Source organism: Dipteris shenzhenensis, chromosome 15 (assembly GCF_047967505.1).
Source record: "Dipteris shenzhenensis isolate YYH24624 ecotype China chromosome 15, Dip_SZ_1.0, whole genome shotgun sequence".
Lineage (NCBI taxonomy): Eukaryota > Viridiplantae > Streptophyta > Polypodiopsida > Gleicheniales > Dipteridaceae > Dipteris > Dipteris shenzhenensis.
The window spans coordinates 22,658,381-22,680,914 of NC_141610.1; the positions used below are offsets into that span (position 1 = coordinate 22,658,381).

The 22,534-nt window shown below is 40.1% G+C and overlaps 1 protein-coding gene across 1 annotated transcript; it reads right to left on the reverse strand.

Moving 5' to 3' along the window:
* Nucleotides 1-10,000: 10,000 nt before the first annotated feature.
* Nucleotides 10,001-13,972, reverse strand: LOC147893549 (coatomer subunit delta-1-like). Its single transcript, XM_087386209.1, has 11 exons — nt 13,612-13,972; nt 13,487-13,526; nt 13,095-13,318; nt 12,756-12,998; nt 12,528-12,666; nt 12,139-12,440; nt 11,566-11,752; nt 11,246-11,399; nt 11,023-11,085; nt 10,797-10,893; nt 10,001-10,705 (listed from the first exon to the last, which is right to left on the reverse strand). The coding sequence occupies exons 1-11, from the start codon at nt 13,612-13,614 to the stop codon at nt 10,616-10,618; spliced, it is 1,542 nt and encodes a 513-aa protein (XP_087242335.1). The 5' UTR covers nt 13,615-13,972; the 3' UTR covers nt 10,001-10,615.
* Between the last annotated feature and the right edge of the window lie 8,562 nt (nt 13,973-22,534).

Sequence of the window (22,534 nt, forward strand, 5' to 3'; positions counted from 1 at the left end):
TGCATTATCCTCACCAAAGAAGTAGAACCACAACGTTCTGATTGGGCAGAGAAACTGAATGCAGCCTTATGGGCATACAGAACCACACTCAAGGTCAGTACAAGGAACACACCTTTTCAATTGGTGTACGGCCTTGAAGCTGTGGTCCCACTAGAATTTGTAATACCAAGCCTACGCATCACAGTACAGGAATGCATGGGAGACCATGAATACTTGAAAGAAAGGCTCTATCAGTTGGAGAAGCATACGGAGATAAGACTAGTCGCTTACCATGCCATGACAATAGAAAAACGCAGAAGGAAGGCATGGTTTGACAAAAATCTTAAAGCTAAAGACATCAAGGAAGGCGACTTAGTCCTGTTATACAATGCCAAAGTACACAAGGGGAAACTGAAGTATCTAGGTCAAGGACCCTATCGAGTATGAGAGATGAATACCATCAGAACTGTGTTGCTAGAAACATTGGATGGAGTCCAATTCAACACAACAATAAACGAGAACTGACTGAAGCGCTACTACATCAACACACAAGCCATCCCCAACAAAAATGAAGATTTGGGAAACCAAGTCTTCCTTAGTTAGGATTAGATTGTATCACGAGCACTCACTTGCATATGTACGTCTTCGCATATATAGGTAGCATCAATCGATTTTAACCTAGGGCTCAAAAGTGATGCCTGAGTTCTAGCTGCCCTATGAAAATCCCAGCAATAAAAAAAGCATATAGTTAGTCCATACCTAGCTACTAGGTCACGTGCACTCACACGCTTTCACTTAGACACATAGATGATTGCATGAATAATTGTACCACACACTTTCATTCCACACTCTCAAAGCATGTATAAAAATAAGATCTCACACACACACACACACAAAGGTCATACCGGCATGCCAACCAATCTAATGATCAATGGTACACCACATGCACATGGATGCAGGTTTAGAAAAGATGCCGCCATTAAAGAGGATGCGTAGAAAGAGCCCACCGCCTCAACCACGAGACCCCCTCCAGAGTTCGCAGCCATCTACATCCTCTCAACCATGGCGACCGCAAGCATTCGTGGTCCAGAGTGATAGCTCCAAAGAGGATTCAGTGCATGACCAAGAAGAACAAATGCCACCCTAGTCAACACCAACCTACACAGCCATTAACGGGGCCCAGTCACTAGAACTTGTTTGGCCACCCACATCAACTTATGCACTTTCCCAGGAAGCAACATCTTACTTAGAGCAAAGGGGTCTAGGCAGTTTGCATGAGAGCCTCAAATCCTTGGAGGATAGACCTACAATGACCACTTTCATCAAAGACTTTCTCCATTCTTACCACTCCAGCAATGCAAAGGTTGGGAAGTATGGTACAATCATTGTACATCAGAGCCAACTAAACATTATCCTTGACAGTACAATCATTGAAAGGGCTTTCTCACTGCCAACACAAGGTGCCAAATACCCTACACAGCCTGCCGATGCAAAGTTTATCGAAGTACAGTCTCTCCTCACCAAGGGTACACTGTTCCATAGGGATGGCATATTGCTTCGCACAATCCTTAACCATCGCCTCAAGGAAGCAGCACAATTCCTATCCACAATCCTGGGGGTTAAGTGCAGCAAGAATCGATCCCTTCCACTCTGCACATTTGTTTTGCTGTGTAGGAAGCTAAAACAAGACTAGGTCTAGCACTTAGTCATCTTCTTTACGAAGAAACTAGATGGTTCATCAGGCCAAAAATGTAAAATTCCACACTTATTGGCTATAATCATCAAAAAAGAACTACAAGAGAGAGAAATGACTTTGCCTCAGTCACCAAAACCAATTGAGGAGTTGGACATACCCTTCTTACCAATATGGGAGCCATCACAAACTTCTCCTACTATCACAGTGATAAGTGTAGAGGCCTTAGAAGAAATACCTATTCTGGAGGTTGAGATTGAGGAATTGCCCCAAGAGATGCTATAGCTCGGTGCACAACTGCAACCAATATATATCCAACAATAGCTAGCAACTAGAGCCCGAGGCAAGATCGGCACCAGGACCTGAGGAAAGATTGGCACTAGAGCCAGAGGCTACATCAGCACTAGAACTGCCCATTGACGCCATGCTAGTCGATGAGCCACAAGGGGAGCTAGTGCCAGATCAAAAGTATGACTATTGTACACAAGGGATTGAAATACCATTGGAAAAACCTCTCCCAAGTACTACAGAATCATTGGGATGGCTACATGGGCACCACTTATATCAGCAATATCGCCAGACCTCAACACCGGTTGTCATTCTCCAACATCAATAGGAGCCAAATGATCCAAATATCAGAACTATTCACTAGCTTGGCCAAGGAAGAATATGCAAGAGAATTGGAAAGACGGACTGCAACAGAAATTGAAGACCAATTCCAAGCAATCACCATAGAGGTCGAGGCGCTTCGGGCACAGATAGATGAGAAGGAGGTAGAAGAAGTGCGCATGAACCAAGCTCTCCAAGCTCAAGAGAAGGCAGTGAGGGATGTGACCTCCAACCTCCACCAAAGTCAAACACAGTTGACAGAGCAGCAGTACAAGCAATGGCAATCCTACAGACCTACTATAACTCCTTGACATCCGCACATGCCCAATAGACAGAGGTAGTGGCACAAGCTCGACTCACTCTAATTCACAAAGAAGAAGAGCTCCAAGATTGCAAAGACAAGCTTGAAGAAATGAAACAATATTTGGCAGTGCATGCCTTCAGCATTGACGAGCTTACAAGGGAATGGAGAATTTTAAAGGACCAACTTGCTACTGCTCAAGAGGCCAACACTTCACAAGCACAAGTCTTGGACCAATGGTCTAATACCCTTGGAGACATTCCTCAACAGGCAAAGGTCACCTTGCAAATGAGAAAGCTTAAGGAGGCATATACAACCATCTACCATCAATACAAAGAAAAAATGAATGAGATGCATTCCCAAAAGATAATCATCTCCAAGCTTGAACTCCAATTGCTAGTGCACAAAAATGAGGCAGTGGAAGACAACACCAATGAAGCCCCACTACAATGCACAACGGTGGTGTACCAAGAGCTTGTGGCTGCTCTACAAGTGGAAGATCTCAACGCACGCACGGTTATCCCCAATGGAAGCAACTCCAAATCAGGATCATATCTGCTCATCCAACAATCAAATGGGAATGTTCCATCGGGACTAAAACCCTGCACATAATTTGCCAAGACTTGTCCGAAGATGAGAAAAATATCTTCTGCCTAGCTACACATGCCGGGTTTATAGCACTCAGGACGGATGCTTTCATTGCATATGTATGCCTCATGGGTAGTCCTCCCCTCAGGGTTATTGCAGGTTTGTTGCCATTGCTACAAAGGCCATCACTATTATTTGCAAAGGCACGACATAACCGACATCCCACCCATGTAGCTGATGATCCCATCGCACCAGCAAAAAGAAGTGTCGGAAGATGACAGGGCCTATCTCACATCCAAATTCCCATATCTAACCACTCTTTCTACCAACATCATAACCTCACTTACCCTTGCTGTTGCTGCTACCACCCTCTTAACCTTCCCCGAGCTCCATCCTAACATCTATTCCCTCCATCGTCTCTTTGCTCATGCCTCTCAACATTTTCAACTAACCCAACAGTCATAAACTTACGAGCCCCTCACACCTAGCTTCTTCCCCTCCCTTGCTAATCCTACCCTTGAGGATTACCAAGCTGCTCAAACCATTTGCCTAGTTCTTTCCCCCCCTCCCCTCTGCTCCCCCTTCCGCAACTAACACTCTCCCATATTTCTCCCCCATGTCCCTAGATTCTCTCCCTGCCCCGTCATCACCTCCGACACTGCTTGTGCTTACATCAGCAGAAAATGACACAGTATTTGATTTTGAATATTAGGATCCGGATAATCCAATTTGTACTCCCATGCCAAGTTCCAATGATGGGTATGATTTTGATGAGATACCACTTCCCAGTAACCCCATCAAGGAAATTTGGAGCAAATATCTTGATATGAAAACTCGACGTGGATGGCAACTTTCCTACCAACCTTCGTCAACGTCAAATTAGTGAAGGTTGGATTAGCAAGTTGGATCCATAAGTTGATTGGCGCCGTTCCAAGATCTTTGATGTAATCTTCTTGAAGGAGCACCTACGTGCACCTCCATGTCTCAGAACCCATCCCAAGTTCTATGCAGTTCCACGGCGTAAAAAATGGGAAGCCAACATACACACTTTGGATGAAGATCGAACCATTAATTGGCCAATGTTCGAACCATACTCTAGTGTAGAATGGAATATCCAAGGCACAATGGTCCGAGCATTTCAGTAGCATGAGCAAATAATGCATGGCAACATCGATCGCTTCCTTCGCCTAAGTGCTATATTCTGTAAAACATTGGAATTCATTCTGGAGGTCCCATGTTACCTCAATTCCCATTTGCCTCCACTCATTTCAATCCCAATGAAAGCCGACTTCTAAGAAGATCACTCTTTGATAGATTACAAGCCGACTCTATCAAAGAGTGATCTTTTTAGAAGCACGCCACATATCTTTGTTTGAGCAAATGGTGGATACAATAGGCTACATAGAAACTGAGCAAAAATTGTATGGTGCCAAGGCTTTATAGCGAGATCAACCGGCACGACACAAGTTCCATAGCCATTGGACAAAAAGCATGGCAACCTAGGTACATGCTCACAACAATCAGCCATAACCCAAGGACAGGTAATAAAATGGATCCGGGAGTATGTTGTCTCTGTGACAACATGGACTTAGGTAGAACAAAATGTGTGTGTAGAGTAGCAGCAAAGCTCCGCTTGTACTTGCATGAGGCTAGAAATAATCCCTCTTAGAAATCCAACTTGCATGTTCTACATGCGAGTTCTACATACGAGTTCTACATGCAACTCCTACATGTGAGTTCTACGTGCGAGTTCTACATGCAACTCCTACATGCGAGTTCTACATGCAACTCCTACATGCGAGTTCTACATGCAACTCCTACATGCGAGTTCTACATATGCAGCTCCTACATGCGAGTTCTACATACGATTTCTACATGCAACTCCCACATGCAACTTCTATATGCAAGTTCTACATGTAGAGAGAGAATGTCTTACAATTCCTACATGCAGAGAGAGAAGCTCTCCAACTTGTATAAATACCCCATAATGGAATGAAGCCCACACTCTTTGGGGCATTGTGTTGAGTTCTACTTTGGTATTCCAAGCAATTGTCTCAAGTGTCCATGCTTCCTTGCACTCCACGTCCAAAAGCATGTCCTAAACTTGCAACTCCTCCTCCCCTCTCCTCCAACCTTGTAACCCATCCTCTCCCTCTCCTCCTCCCTTCTCCTCCTCCCTCCTCCTCCTCCTCCTCCTCCTCCTCCTCCCTTCTCTCTCTTCTTTCCCCCATGCTCTTACACCTTCTTCCTCTCCCACTCCTATGCTCCCCTTAAACCCTTAGTTCCTCAACCCTAAACCTCCATGATCTACAAGGGAGACGAGTTCTCCACCATGTACTCTACCTTGAACCTTAAAACCTCTTCTAAACTTTGGAACCTCTCTCTAAACCTTGGATGCTCCTTCTAACCCTGGAACTCTTCTCAACTCTGGAACCTCCTTCTAAACCTTGGAACCTCCTTTTAACCCTGGAACCTCTTCTAAACTCTTGAACCTCTCTCTAAACCTTGGAACCTCCTTCTAAACTCTAGAACCTCCTTCTAACCCTTAAACTCCTCCTAAACCCTACAACCCCCAATGAAGGAGAAAGCCTTCATTACCTCAACCATGATGATATACGTTCCTTTTACACATGCATGCACTACGTTTGCTTACCACACTTAAGCCTATGTCTCTCATCAGAACATGACTCGAGGTCCTAAGCTACACGTATACTACAAACGACAACCCCGATATATCTGTAGGTGACAAAAAGCCTCGGAACCCTGCAGACTGAGAATACCCTGCTCTTCCTACGGAAGCCATAGGAAAGAGCCAACAAATGTCTTCATTCACATGATTGTCAAAGTATTATGCATCATTCATAGGATCATGGACCTTATCCACTCTATGTTGCTATGAAGAGATAAAGAGTTTGAAAGATGATGTTTAAGCTTAGGGTATTATAACTTCATATTGTGGACTAGTTGCCTTTGACAAGCATGATATAAATGTCCATGGTTATTAACAAACTTAGTATGAGCATGATTGATTGAATACATCAAGTTGAATTTATAAAGGGGATATGAAGGAGGTTTTAGCATAAATATTGATGGAACAATTGACACAACAAGTTGTTAGATCTAATTTACATTAGATATGGATGAGTACTTTGATAACACTTATCTAAGGCTTGGGCAAAACATTTAAAAAATAAAAACATAAATAAATACACACACACACACACATGCATGCACGCACGCACGCACATGTATGCACAGGCATGCACGCGCACTTGTGTGTGTGTGTGTGTGTGTTATAAAACCTATTTTTTTGCAATAACCTATTATTATTAGTTGGTACGATACATGAAATATAGCCACCTAAAAGCATGATATGCTGTAAGTACTATTAGCAAGAATGTAGTACTACAGTAATACTATGTTCCAAGTTGAAGTTGAAAACACTTGCAAAACAGCTTAAAAATAAATAAATTAAACTCAAGCTTTTCTTTTGAAGGGTAAAGTCTTTTAAGAAATTAAGAAATGGGCAACTGAGACACCTATCCTCATACAACTAATTGGGATGTAATCTTTCATGTTCATGAAAATGAATTAGGTTACACGATTGGCCTTATATTGGCATAGCCAAATTGAAGAATGGACTACCCATCTATTATGCAACTAGGTGATGATGTCGTCCCAAATGCAGCCATAGCACTATTGAACATGAAACTTTTGGAATGATATAAAGTGTATAGAAGTTTTGGCATTATTTTCTTGAAAACCCATAAGTTTCTACATGGATGACCAAGATTTACTCTAGTGAATCAATAAAACAGTGATTCAAGGGTGTCTAGTCTAATGGATGCACTTGCTACAAGCATTTAATTCAAAATCATCCACAAACTAGCTAAATGTCATGTAGGAGTGGATCATTTGTCAAGGTTTCTTACCTCATATGAAACCAAAGGAGTAACTATTGACCTTCCATATGCAGGCTTATTTGCTATGGAATTTACAGAAACCAAGTATTATAAGATGCTATAGTATGTCACCTTTCCTAAAATAGTCCAAGGATAAGCATAGGCAGTTGGCTTTAAAAGCTTGGAAATACAATTTGATTGGTGATCAATTATATTGCCAAGTTGCAGAGGGAGTGTTGAGGTGATGGGTCCTACCATATGAACGAGCAATGGTACTTACTAAGGAACAAATTGAGCTCGATAGAGGTCACTTTACTAGCAAACTGAGAGAGAGAGAGAGACAGAGGGGGGGGGGGAGCGGGAGAGGGAGCAGGAGAGAGAGAGAGAGAGAGAGAGAGAGAGAGAGAGAGAGAGAGAGAGGGGGGGGGGAGAGGGGGGGGGAGAGAGAGAGAGAGAGAGAGAGAGAGAGAGAGAGAGAGAGAGAGAGAGCTAGATTGGAGGGAGAGGGTGAGAACACGAAATCCCTTTTGTGTGGGGGAATGATAGTAGATCATGGAATCCTTGTGTGTGTAGAAAAATTTGAATTTTATGCAATTTTATTAAGGCTCCTAGCCATAACTACTATGCAATTTAGTAATATATATATGCTTAGAACTTTCCCATTTTAATTTTTAAACTCCATATCGTGCTTGCACCTAGAGATTGATACTTGTTGTTGAAGTATACATCTCTCTTAATCTAGCTATCTCAAAATAAAAAGCTGGATGATAAGCCTTCAAGTTTGAAAAATTCTTAGATACATTTGTTGAGGAAATATTTCTTGTTTAGTAAGCCAAGTTCTACAAAGCAAGACGTTATAATTTATGTTGTTCTTGTTTTGATTATATAGATATGTATTGATTTTGTTGTTTTTGTTTCGGTTCTATAGATATGTCTTGTTTGTGTTTTTGTTTCGATTCTATAGATATGTATTGATTTCTTATTGCGCTTAAGTTGATTTATTTTTTCAATTTATATAAATCATGATGCTCATGAAGATGATTGGGATAATTAATTTAAAATATGTACACAACAAATATCCTAAGTAATCTTTTTAGCCTTTATTCATATTTTGGCCTTTCATCATGAGTTAGCCTTTAATTGAAAAAATGATATTTGTGGCATGTTGGATCAAGGTTATGCCTATTTGTTTGTGTGTGCATGAAGAATATGTGCAATTGATGTATGTTTGGGAGGTAGTGCATTTTTGAGTGGTCAGAGTAGAGATGACATAAGCAATGATGTAGATAAAAGAGCCATGTGGGTTGATTGAGAGATTCAAGTAGTTGATTGTGGTTCTAGATCCTTCCATGAGAAGCTATAAAATGATGTACTCCTAAAGCATGATTTACAAGAATAAAAATTTCTATGCACTTCTGTGCTACTACTTTTGTGTATGAGCAAGTGAGCCACAAATCCTTAGATGAATGCTTAGCCTTTTAGCAATAAATCCCTCTTCAAGATTCATGTTGGATGTGGGAGTGAAATTGTTATTGTAGGCTTTTGATCAATACGAATTTGGCATATATTTCCATGTAACAAGCACATGCTATGATTTGCTAATTTTTCTTTCTATAGAACCATGTCAGTGTAGTGTATATTGACATATGAATTATCTCATTATCCACGAAATCTACAAAAACAATGGTATTAGTGAGATGTTTACTCACCACTATTGTCACATCTATGATTTTTAATGTATCTGCTACCATCAAAGCATTGAAAGCTTTATAGTCAAATGCTTTTGATTTTTCTTTCATGGATGTATTATGTTTGTTTGGAAAAATCACCCATACAAGTGATGAAGTGAAGTACCATGAAAGACCTAGTGATTGATTTTGAGATTTGAGTGAATATTTGTATGCACCAATTGTAGAACTTCTATGGTTCTTGAAGCTTGAGTACAATTATTTTCTCTTTTTTTTCTAAACATGACTCACAAACCTCATTCTAGTAATTATTTACTACTTCTAATCAACATTGATAGAGTTTCCACTATGAATTTTTTTTTCCTGATCTCTTTGCTTCTAATGGCATGCTGATTCCCAATGTGTAAGCACTCCAAAATATATTGCAATTGTTGACTCTTTTTTATGTACTTTCATTGATATTCATCTTGGTGAAATTATTATTGAATCATTTACTACCTTATTATTTTCTCAACCTTAGTTGCTTCAATCTCTAAGCAAGCTCAATCTATCAACCTTTGATTAAACTCTCCTAGTAGTTGAGAGTTGATTGAAGTCTCGTGCATAACCTCTACCTCTTTACTATTGTTCCAAGCACTCTAGCATGCTCAATCTATTTTGTTTTAGAAATTGTGACCTTTGATTAATTTGAGAGTTTATTGAAGTCTCTTGTATTACCTCTTTGGCATTCAATTGTTCTCTCTCTTTTAGGACTACAACCCCTAGCTACCTTTGTGCTCTCTACAAGATTTGTTCTTACATAGCATTTGTTCCTACATGCCATATGACTTCTTTTGACCAAACAAAATTTTACCATTATGATTGAAAAACTTATTGTCGTCATGGTTCGACATATTATTTCCTTAGATGTTCTCTTATGGATTATAAATGCCAATTGTACATGAATTACAACTCGTCAACTCTAGAGAGCAAAATTTTCTATTTAATTGGCTTAGAGAGATATAAGGGCAAAAGTTAGAGCAATTTAAAGACCGGCATTCTTATGCCACGTGAAGTTAAAACTATAATAAAAATATCTATTTCTCGGCCTTTTCAGAACAGATTTTTAAAAAGGTTCCAAATACTTTGCATATAGGAGTGGTTCTTACCTTTGTGAAGCTCGTTTTGTGAATCACCTTTAGAATGTTTGTGTTAGGTCTCTAGGTTCAACCCTACAAGCTATACATGATGTCATCAAGAGGGGGGGTGATGGCTTCATTAAACAAATTTGCTCCTCGTTGCAAATGCTCCCATTGGTCTTCTCATGAGCATCAAACCCTTGAATGCACCTTTAAAGGTACCAATGACCCACGTGGGGACTTGGGGACCTTGGGTTGAGTGTGCTTAAAAGCCTTACAAGATTATGATGACAGAATACACCAGAAAAGGGCTGCAAGTCGTACACATAAATACCTGAAGTAACCAAGATGAAACAGTGCATGGCCCGCCTAAAATAGAGAGACAGTGATCTTGTTAAAAGCTTGCTACAGAGGTATCACTTTGTGTGACAATGGCCAGACAGCTTATAACATATCCAATACTATCCAAGGACAGTGGTGACTTAGACCAAGCTCACTCACTTCCTGCCATATTTAAAAACCTGAATTCTTGGAACAGCATACATGATCAATAGGCTACATGGCTTTTCAGCCCGCTAAAGCTTTAGCTTCGATATGAACTTCTGAGCCAATGGATCAGTACCAATTTTAGGAGAACTGAGATACTGAGCTCACATGGCTCACATGGCTGTTCTATCCTCAGCTATAGAGTGCTTCAATATGATTGATCCGTTAGCCCATACTTGCGAGAGGTTGCACTACACAACTTGGAAATTCTCAACCACCAGCTGGGTTTGTCCTCCATATTTTACAGACTGCCCATTGTTCACATCAGTCACCTCTGCAACCTGTTACTCGCAAGAAACAGACACAGAATCATCAAAACAGGTACCGTACCTACCTAGCAGCTTCCTACTACTAAAAAGTAAAACTACATACCTTGACATTGCAAAAAAACTTCGTTGCAGAAAAATTGACATCGATGGGAAAGAATACTGATGGATCAGACGTAGGCACCACAAACTCCATAGATCCACTAAATGCAAACAATATAGAAATAAGATCGCTTCATGCACATCTGAGAATATATTTGGACCAGATACAGGTGCCAACAAACAGAAATAAGAAGTACGCAGCATAAACACAATATGAACAAATAACCTACCTTCGATTTGTGTTGTCTATAAGAAGAACAGACCATTCTAAAACTGACCCCCTTGAATCATACCTGCCAAATCGGGAGATGCAAACAACAGTTAACGTATCATCCAAGCACCCTCATATGACATTCCAAGACGTTTGTAGAGATTATAATTACAATGGCATTTATAACAAACAAATCAGAGGCATACACATCATCGATTCAGCTAGAAAGCAAGGCAACTGACCGCCAGTCTCCATCAACCTGATTCACAATTGGGGAGTCTCTAAGAGCAGGCAGGGGTATACTGATGATGACATTTTTAAGCTCAAACGCTCTGGATGCCTCGTACTCAATGTTGACCAGACACTCATGTCCAGAGACCGATGGCCAGCAGTTGACTGTAATAGAGATCAACATTATGACACTTTGAAATTCTGAAAAGAATACAAGTTCTGCATTGATTGTAACCATTCAAGTTTCTTGGATCTCTAATTTTTCAAACTGAAACCTAGGGATAAGAACGGACAGACAGGCATTGTTTTGTAGGTCAATGAATAAACTTACTGTTTAAAGGTACTAGAGACTCATCCCTGCTCTGCATTCGCCATTTCAAGACATCCAAAGGTGTTCCAACGGGGAAAGAAGCGTTTGTATCTTTTAGTCCAAGCACCTTTTCTTTTGAAAAGATGTCTTTATCAATGCGAGGGTGTGTCTTTAGTTGCACATTCTTATTGGCACCAGCAGTCTCTACCTGTGAGAGTACAAGAAGAACCAGTGTTGGCTGGATTAAGGAATGCTTGTCTAATTGTGAATCACAGAAACAAAAAACAGGTGCTTTGGATCTTAGAAGTCAAAACTTCAAATTATGGTATGCAGAGCACAAGTACGTGAAACGGTCTTTCTCACGCCATCAGACCTCATAACTGTGTTTAGTCGCATGCATTAAAAAAAATCTAATTTACGCGTCCATCACATCAGGCAGATGAATAGTATGAGAAATTGTAGAAGAACCAAGCTACCATTCCACATTTAGCCTGCTGTAGACAAAATTTACGCTTTTCACCTTCCTTCTCTAAGTTGCCCCTCTGCATATTTGGCATAACACATTGAGGTCAATCATGAAAGTTGGAAGAATACCTGAACACGAATCTGGGCATGTTCATTATTCTGAACAACCAATGTCATTGTCCCTTGTAGTTCAAATTTCTCAAGGCCCCCATCTTTCTTGAGTGTCACAACAAGTCTCTCCTCGATAGAGATGTTTATTGGATCAGTCATTGCCAAAGCAGCTTTCAAGGGTCCAGGAACAGGATGGATTTCCTCCACAATGATCTCCCCCTCAGCTTTCAACGACTCTAAAAACTGGTTCGTTGTTCGACCTTTGCTTAGTTTCATGCCTAGATTTTTGGAAGGTGCTGATGCAGGAGCAGAACTCCTATCTGCAATGTAAAAACTTAGTCCTTTTAACCATTTTTATACATGCTTCTTAGTGGTCGGAAAACATGGATCGGATTGGTGTCAAGTACCTGTTTTTGGTAATCCATTTGATAGTCCATTGGAATCTCCAGAACCAAAAGTAGAATTGCTCTTAAAACCACCATTTCCTACAGACTTCAAGTCATGAAAGCCATTTTCGTATCTTCCAGACCCAGCTTGCCTTTCCAACTGAAACAAAGGCACCGCCCGTCAGTAACAGCACACCTACTAGCAACTAGTAAGAGGAACCATTATAAGCGGGACCTTTTAACTGTTACCTTGTTTCTGTCAATCGCACTAGCTTTGCGCATCATCACATCCTTGGCTTCATCTATTTTGCTCTGAACGATGAGCTTGTGAAGCCTCTCTTCGTGACTCTCCATTTCTATGTATTGCTTCACCTGCGGAATCGTGACGTTCTCCTTGTGTCCCAAAGAAATTAACTCATCAATTGCAAAAATGAGATCGAACGCAACATCGAAGACAGCTTCTTCCTCCATACTAGGACAAATGTCAGATATCTGAAGCTGGTCAAGGAAAGCTTTGATGCGCTACGAAGGGGCAATTTGCGTGACTATAGAAACGCCCGAGCTTTGAAATTCGCAAAGTGAGGATACAATGTTGGAGAACAATCGCAGTGTTTCAAGGTCTTCTAGCATGTTGCTTTGTTTGTTTGTGACCAACAATAGATACAGAGATTCTTTAGGTTGATACACATAGCGGACATTGTCTGTCTCCACAAATGTATGCTGTTTCCCAACGCCGACCAGTTTTGGAAAGGCTGCCAGCAACCCCTCGATCCGTATTCGGGTCATATCCGCAAAGTGGCGAGAAATAAGAACTGCGAAAGGATTGAAATGCAGACGGGTACTTTAGCAGCAACTCTCAAAGCGTCTACAATGGGACGGGAAAAGTGCTAGTATATGCAACCAGATGCTGCATCACGTCGCAAATGTGCAATAACAGATAGATCTGGCGTCAAGCACTCAAGGCGTTACAGATCCCATACCTTTCCCAGTCTTCGAGACGATAGAAGCTGCCAAGACGACCTGCAGTGGAGCAGAGCGAACAGAGATTAAACCTCACGAATCAGCTGCAATTCATGAGGAGGGCCGACAGGAAGCGCAAGGTTACCATTGTAAAGAAGCAGATCCACGGAGCTGAAGTCGATTTAGGCCAAGCTGCAGGATCCAAATCCTTAGGCGAGAATCCAGACAGAGAGCGATTGTGCGAACTGGGGAGATTGAGCAATGCAGTAGTGGAAGAATGGAGAGATTGCAGGAGAGAAAACGAAGCGAGGATGATCGAAACAAAGAGAATCAGATCTGTGAGAGAAATGCAGCGACGGAACGAGATTTGGGATGGAAAAAATCGATTGAGAGAGAGGAGATGAGAGGGAGCTTGACGAAGACGAAACAATGAATAAATTTGAGAGCCCAAATGAGAGATTTTTGATTTGGGTTAAAAAGAGAGAGATCTCTCTCACACTGGCCAAGAGAAAGTTAACAATGAAATCATACATTGTTTGGAACTTGCATTGAGAAATAGCACATCTCCCCATCAAGGACACTTTGGTGACATAAGGACACTTTACTACACCTTGTGGTGGTGGTGGTGATGCCAGCTGCATAAGTGAAACCCCATTGATGTGGCGGCGCCAAATAAATACTGTTGAGGGAAAGAGTTCTCCGTGAGATGTATGGTGGGTATAACGCAAAGCTGGCTCTCAAAACAAAACAAAAGTACTCTGCCAACCTCTGTGCCGAGCATCATCTCTGGCTCGTGGAATACACTGCCAAACTCTGTGTCAGGTGTCATCTCTGGCACACGTGTGTGTGTGTGTGTGTGTGTGTGAGAGAGAGAGAGAGAGAGAGAGAGAGAGAGAGGATCTGCTAATAAAAGGGAGGCATATAAATCTGTAGGCTATACACAACACGACATCAAGATCTGTCGACACACACTTGACGGGTGTTTCAAGATCTGCTAACAAAAGGGAGGCATGAAAACCTGTAGCTATACACAAGATGGCATCAAGATCTGTTTGCAGACTCCATCTGAGTCAATAAGCTAAGAAACACTTTATCTACCATGCCTTGGGCCAAGAGTAGAGAGAAAGTGTTTATTGACTCCTCCCATAAGTACTCCTGTGCATGAAAGGCACACTCTTCTCTCTGATCTAGCAAAACCTGATGATGAGCCCTTGCTGTGCAACAAGGTGCTCTTGAATCCAAGCATGTGTAGGCCTAATTTAAGCAAGCAAGCAATGCCAAACTGGAGACACAAAGAAACTTCTTGGACTAGAGAGTTTACCACATTGGGAAGGGACTTGGTGACCCACATCACCCTCCCATGGCAACTGGCGATAGTAGGACCCACGTCCTTCCTTCACATGAAAGGCCTAGGGAGAAGCCACTAAACACAACATATTAGAGGGTTTTTTGGAATTTGTGAACCCCATGACAAGGTTTCTAGAAATTTTCAAGTTGGTAGGTAAAAGTGACATGTTGGGATAAACGCCTGTAACCTAATGACTTTCACAATGGAAGATCAGATGGGGACCTTGAATGAGAGCCCCAAATGCTCAAAAGTTGCAATTGCATTGATTGTGAACAAAGTTGTGACTCATGGTAGAGCTTGGATTTTTTCCTACCAAGCTCTGATCCACGACCCCCTCCATCGCTATGCCCCTCTTCTCATGGATCAATTGTTTCCCCATTTGACATATCAATCACACTCAAGAGTATATGTTTATTTGACCATCAATGATACCTCCAAACACCCTGAAATGTAGATTTACAAGGAACCATATGTAGCTTGAAATGCCTCCCTCTTGATCATGTATTGAGCTTAGATGAGGAGATGTGAGAGGAAGAGGCAAAATCGATGGGGCAAATAAGATGGTCTTGGACCTTAAATGAAGTGTGTAATCATGAAGCTTAAATGAAGTCACGCTCGATAAGTAAGATGTGCAATGTGAGATGAAGAGGCAAAATCGATGGGGCAAATGAGATGGTCTTGGAGCTTAAATGAAGTGTGTAATCGTGAAGCAGTAATATGTGCAATGTTGACACACAAGGGAAAGAGGATAGCCTAGTCTCTACTTCTCTCCTTTTAAGATACAAAGCACAACTAAACTCGTATTTCTTGGGAAGCCAAAGTGAACATTCTTTTTCATGCATAAAGTAAAGGACGACTTTGATATAAAGCCCCTAAACTTATCGTTAGATAGCAATAACTCACGATATTCAAGTGGGACAAGTGTTACCCTCATAGTAATGGCATGCATGTGGTGAAGCAAATAAGATCTACACATTTATTGCCCCAATCCCCCTCAATCTAAGACCGAGAAACTAATCCTAATACACGCTTCAAAAGATAAAATTTAGGTTCATACGATATTTAGGCTTTATCACATATGGCCCAATGTGCTCAAGTATGAGGATTTGGACTTCATCTTGCTTCTAGTATGAGTATTACCCTTGCAGTAGGCAAAAGCTACAAAGTCATCAATGCTAACTCAGACTAAGTTAACACAATACAATGTTTGAGTAGTACAACTAAAAGCAAGCACCTAGTCATCTTTATAAGCAAACAACTAAACTTGAAGGTTTCCTATGTACGTTTGAACCACTCTCACAACCATATGTTATGTTCACCAATTAAAAACACAAGTGAGCTTGATTTAAGTAGGGCAAAATTTCTAAGAAAACATATTCTCTTATTGGTTTAATTTGTATTGTAAATGTATGACTTTACTTGAAAGTAGGCCCCCCATTAAAATATAAGCCAACCATTGACTTGATTTGAGTACGGCAATTTAACGAAAACACACAAAAGGTTTCCTTGTAATGAAAGCTAAGGCAAAAGTTCTAAGAAAACATATTCTCTTATTGGTTTAATTTTTAGTGTAAATCTATGACTTTAATTGAAAGTAGGGACCCCATTAAAATATAAGCCAACCATTGACTTGATTTGAGCAGGACAATTTAACCAAAACACATAGAAGGTTTCCTTGCACTGAAAGCTAAGGCAAACGTTATATTCTCTTATTGGTTTAATTTGTAGTGCAAATGTATGAATTTACTTGAAAGTAGGCCCCCCATTAAAATATAAGCCAACCATTGCTCATACTGTGAGGAAGTCCCATCTTACTCTCTTTAGGTAATCCGAGTGGTGAGACAATTTACAACCTTGCTCATCTAGATCTAGAATATGGACATTGAGATTTGGAATATGGGTTTAGATATAGAATATGGACGTTGGTGTTTGGAATACGGATTTAGATAATATGGATGTTGAGATTTGGAATAGGGATTTAGATCTGGAATATGGATGTTGGGATTTGAATAAGTGTGACAATGCATGTGTGTGCATGCATCCCCCCCCCCCCCCCTTGCCTATGTCCCCTTATAACATACACATTGGTGGTTACGAGGTCACATGAGTGCTAGTTAGCTAGGTATTTAAAGTTAAAAAACAAAATTTGTTCATGGATATCTTAAGGATATAAGTTCCTTGCCACCAAAAAGGTACTCCCCGTGTAGGGGGGAAACAATATAATATTCTAGTAGTCTAGTGTTGAATTGGAAACATATCATATCAACACTCACTGGCATGCACCTAGGAAGTATTAGACTAAATTGATAATGTGATGTGATAACACAATGGTTATGGCTCATATTGTTTGAATAACCCTCCTTAAAAAATATCTAAAGGAGCACATATGACTTCAATTAGCCAATATTACAATCCAAAGTTAAACGAACTCTAACCCAAACGGATAACTATATTTGAATATCCTGTTATTATTCAAAAACTTCATCAATGCACACCACAAGATCACTACCTATAAAATACATTAAAAATGAAGATAAGGGTTTCTCCCCATTATCTATGTGTTCATTATGGTAATGCACAAGTGCCATATTGCAATTTACCACATCCTTAACACTTCCAACCTCAACATCATGAGTGGAGAAAGCTAGAGCGATGTACAATAAATTCTACAGGAGACCACCTTATGAAGAATACCCATGAGTCAAATGAACCTCAAGATTTGTCCTTTGATAGTACTAACAAGAGGCTTGTTTTGGATGTTTTACTCATGGATGCTCAATCTTCAAAGAGTCATGTAAGTGCTCAAGGAGTTTGTTATTAAAGTGTTTTATTTTAAGTTGTAAATACTTAATTGCAATGGGTAAGATTTGGTAGGTTGTAAGTCTACAAGTAAATTTTCATGAGAATTTCTTCTTTGGATAAACTAAGGTTCAATAAGTTTCATTGGAAAACAATGGTCTAGCAAAAACAAACAAATAGAAGCTAAGTGTGTTTACAATGTGTCAATCTTACTATCTCTTTATGTTTATTCATTAGTATTGGCCAGTGATCAAGGGATACAATCATGTTAATTTTTAATCGACAAAGTGGAGTTGTCCATAGATGGCACATGAGAAGATGGGCTAAGTCAAAACTACAATTTTGTTCCATATGATAAAACAATACATGATATCTATCCAAGCCACTTATACTAGTGTTTTGATTCAACCAAACCACCAAGACAATCAAATGCTACATACTTGATAGAGTCCTCCCATTATCTAAGGCAAAGGTGTGATATAATGTATGTCTTTCACATAGTGTGGAGTGCATAACTCATATCTTGCACATAATGTGAGGACATAATGCATGATTTGCAAGTCGACCCATAGGTATAGTTGAAAATGAAAATGCTTACGTAAAAGGCCAACATATAAACAAAGCTTTGTTGAAAATATGTTTCTCTCACTATATGTTTTCTCCTTGTTATCAAGGTTCTTGTGGTCAATAATGTTGCTCACTGAAGTAGTGCTTTCAAACATGAAAATGCTTGAAAGCGCTTTGAAAATTGAGGATTTTAAATTTCCCAAAGAGCTTTATATAGTACGTTAGAAAATGACCAAGGAAATGACCTCTTAATGTCTCATTAAAGAATGCATGTGGAGGTACTACATAAAATACCATGTTGAAAGAAGAGAATGCACGGATTTGGACTTAAATCAAATTTCTATATCAAGTACAATTTGAGACATCCTTAGTGAGTGTATTGCTTTTTTTAACTCTTTAAATGTGAATTTCATATAAACGTGTATTCCTTTGTTTAACTCTTCTAAACATGACTTTCATATACTTGGATGTGCTTTGAAAACTTATGTATGAACTCAAATCCAACACCGTATTTCCTTTTTTGGCATTTGAAAGGTAGATGTATTTCTTATAAAAAGGACTTCAAGTGTTGTAAAATCTATTTTCCTTATATTGTAAGCTGTTGCTTACACTAGAAGAGGCTGAGTTACAAGAGGTCCAGATATCCTTGCTCCACATTTCTACACTAAATATTCTTCATGCATTTAAAATTCAATACCTTGAAAAATAATTCTTGGGTTGCTAGTGAGTTTTGCTCCAAGACTCTCCTAAGGCACAGGGTGAGGAAAGATTGGGATTGCACGTGACACCATGCATAGCCCCGAGCTTCATTTCCAAAGGCATTACAACCTTTACAAGGTGGTTATTATGAGAGCCTCACTGTAGGAGCACTAGTCTTTCCTTTGTCTCAGAGGGGATCTATCATGTTGAGACCATATTGAGCATAGTATGATTCTCTTATGTGCAATCACATTGATGGTGGGTTATCAAAGAAAAGGAAGTGAAGCACTAGCACATTAGACTAGTAGAAATAATGACACTTGAGCATTGGCTGGGACATTGAAGGTACTTCTGAAGGTTTACATGCTTCATGGCATTACATAGTTTTATAAAAGTCCTCCAAGGTCTCACATATGGTAGGAGAAGTTTGCATCCACCAAAGTAAAAATCAATGAAGGAGATTCTATCAAGAGGAGACATCATAGCAACAAGCTGAGATGAGGAAGATGATGACATGCAGCAAATATCATCATCATTAGCTAAAGGACATGTGACAAGATGAGCTTGCCACATCTTGCTAACACATGGTAGATATGAGGAATCACAATTATGTCATGTAAGCCTCTTGCAAAGAGGATTGCAGTTAATAGTTGGTAATAATGGCTAGATGATATCGCACTTCAAAATCTAGGTATGTGTTGTTGACCCTGTGGCAACAAGGGTGAGAAGCACAGTCCAGTGAAACCAAGATGAGATCATTGTGTGTATGGAGTAGCGGCAAAGTTGCTCTTGTAATTTCTTGAGCTGGAAGGTAGATTTGGTGAATCTAATAGCATATGGATAGCCAAAGAACTCTCTAGAAAATATCTAGACATACTTGCAAAATCATGATCTAGAGAGAGAAATACTAAAACTCTACACTGTGCTAGCGAGAGAAACTCCTTACATACTTGCAAATCACGAAAAGATCTAGATGTACTTGTAAAATCATGATCTAGAGAGAGAAAGATCTAGACATACTTGCAAAATCATGATCGAGAGAGAGAAAGACAAACTCTACACTTTGTGCTAGAGAGAGAAACTCCTTACACTTTGTGAGAGAGAAGGTCCTTACACTCTGTGCTAGAGAGAGAAATCTCTTACACTTTGTAATAGAGAGAGAAACTCCTCACTGTGTACTAGAGAGAGAAACTCCTTACACTATGTGTCAGAGAGAGAGAGAGTCCTTACACATTGTGCTAGTGAGCAAAACTCCTTACACTTTGTGAGAGAGAACATCTTACACTTTGTGCTAGACAGAGAAAGTCCATACACTCTGTGCTAGAGAGAGAAAGTTCATACACTTTGTGAGAGAGAAAATCCTTAAACTTTGTGCTAGAAAGAGAAACTTCTTTCATGTTGTGAGGAGATGGAAACTCAAAAGCGTGTATAAATATCTCTTAGTGCAAAGAAGCTCTGCCTCTTTGAGGCTCATTGTTCAGTTCACTTTTGTGCTCATATGCTTGATCTATTGGTGTCTGGCATGCTCCCTTACACTATCAACATGTTCTAGCATGCTCTCATCCTTGCAATCCAATCTCCTCCCTCTTCTCCTTCTTCCTCGCTTCCTCTTCCTTCTACTCCTTTCCTCCTCCCTCTCCTCCCTTCTCCTCCACCTTCATCCTCCCCTCCCCCTCTTTCTCCTCCTCCTCCCCCCTCCATCTTCATGACAAAATGTGTGCCTGTATCTAACACAATTTCAATGGGGCATCCAAATTGTGTAATCATATTTTCATACAAGAACTTATTTGTGCTTATAGCATCTGCTTTTCTTATGGCTTCATTTAGCTTCAGTCCAATTTGTGAAGTAAACAATGCCACAATGATGTAGCATGCTTGTGTTCCCTTTGTGATTAGATGTATGGGTCCCACAAAATCAATCCTTGACTTTTCAAATGGTTGCTGAGTAATAACTATTGTCAAGGGATTGCAATCCTTGTGCTGGGGTTTGATTGTTCTTTGGCATACATCACATCTTTGACCCAAAAGGTTGGCCACCAATATCTTGCCAAGAGGATTTTTCTTGCTATTGCTTCCCCTACAACGTGTCCTCCTCTTGTGCCTTCATGGACTTCTCTGTTGATCAACATGATTTCTAATCTTCTTGGAATTTGATCATTGCCCATTTTGTATAGCTGACCTGCAATTAGTTGTTGATAGGAGGAAACATTGGGCAGCTTTTAGAATTAATATCCTTGCCTCTACTGGTCTCAATTCAAGAGGTGGTCTTCCTATCATTAAATACCCAATTATGTCTACACAGCATTTGGGAATAGAATGAATTTGAAACAAAACATCATTTGGTAGGCCATATTCTATTCCTTTTGGCTCTTCTCCTGTCATCAATCGTGACATATGATTTACAATGTAGTGATGAGCTCCTTTCTTTACCACTATCTTGAAATTGAATTGGTGGAGTAGTAGAAGCCATCTGGTGATTCAATTGGTGGTACATGGTCGCTTCACAAGATACAACAGGGCTTCATGGTTCGTGTAAAATACAAAGTCAGTTGCCAATAAATAATGTCAAAATTTCTTTACACTGTAGACCATTGCTAGGGCTTATCTTTCAGTGGTTGTGTAATTGACCTCCGCATCATTCAACTGCCTCTTTGCAAAGTAGATTGGGTAGTCCTTGTTGTATTTGCTAGGTTGACATAAAACTCTCCCTACTACATATTTGGAAACATACGTATGCACATGCAATTCAATGTCCCAATTTGGAGCCATTAGTATGATGGGAGCTATGATCAATCTCCACTTGAGGGTTTTGAATGCTTGTTTGCATTCTTCCATTTAGATGAAGTTTACCAGTAGCTTATATAGGGCTCTTGCAATCATGGCATACCTAAGTATGAACCTTCTATAGTATCTGGCATGGCCCACAAATACTTCGACACCCTTAGCATTTTATAGGGGAGTAAGGCTTCATGCTAATCTTGATTTTGTCCATGTCGGTAGCAATCCCATGTGAAGAGACTATGTGTCCCAAGACTACTCAATGTGTGACCAAGAATTGACATTTGCGAGGATTCAAGGAGATCCCTTACTCCCTGCATTTTTGCAGTACATTTTCAAGGCATTTCAAGAGATCCTTCTTGTCCGAATGAAGGCACAAGTCATTGAGGAGGACTTGTATAGCAATTTGTTGAGAAATGCCTTGAAGACGGTGTACATGACCCTTTGAAAAGTGGATGGGGCATTTCATAATCCAAATGGCATGACTCTATATGCAAAAATTTCCCATTCTATGGCAAAGATTGTATTTGTCTAATCTTGAGGTGCAATTTTTACTTGGTTGTATCCACTAAACCTATCCAAGACTCTATATATTTATGACCCATTACCCATTCCAAAACTATCTCTCTCAATGGTAGGGGGTAGTGATCTCTGATTGTTCTGCACTAACGTTCTTGACATTCACACATATTATCAGTTTCTTGTTTTTCTTTGGGACAATGGTTGCTCGATCTCATAAATGAAACTGGCATCCAATAATTATTCTAGCTCTTCATAGACATGGGTGTTGAGAGATCACGCTCAACATCATGTGATCATATGTGCATAGCACCATCATGTGCATAGCACTAACCCAATAGAGTGCTAAAAAAGAAAG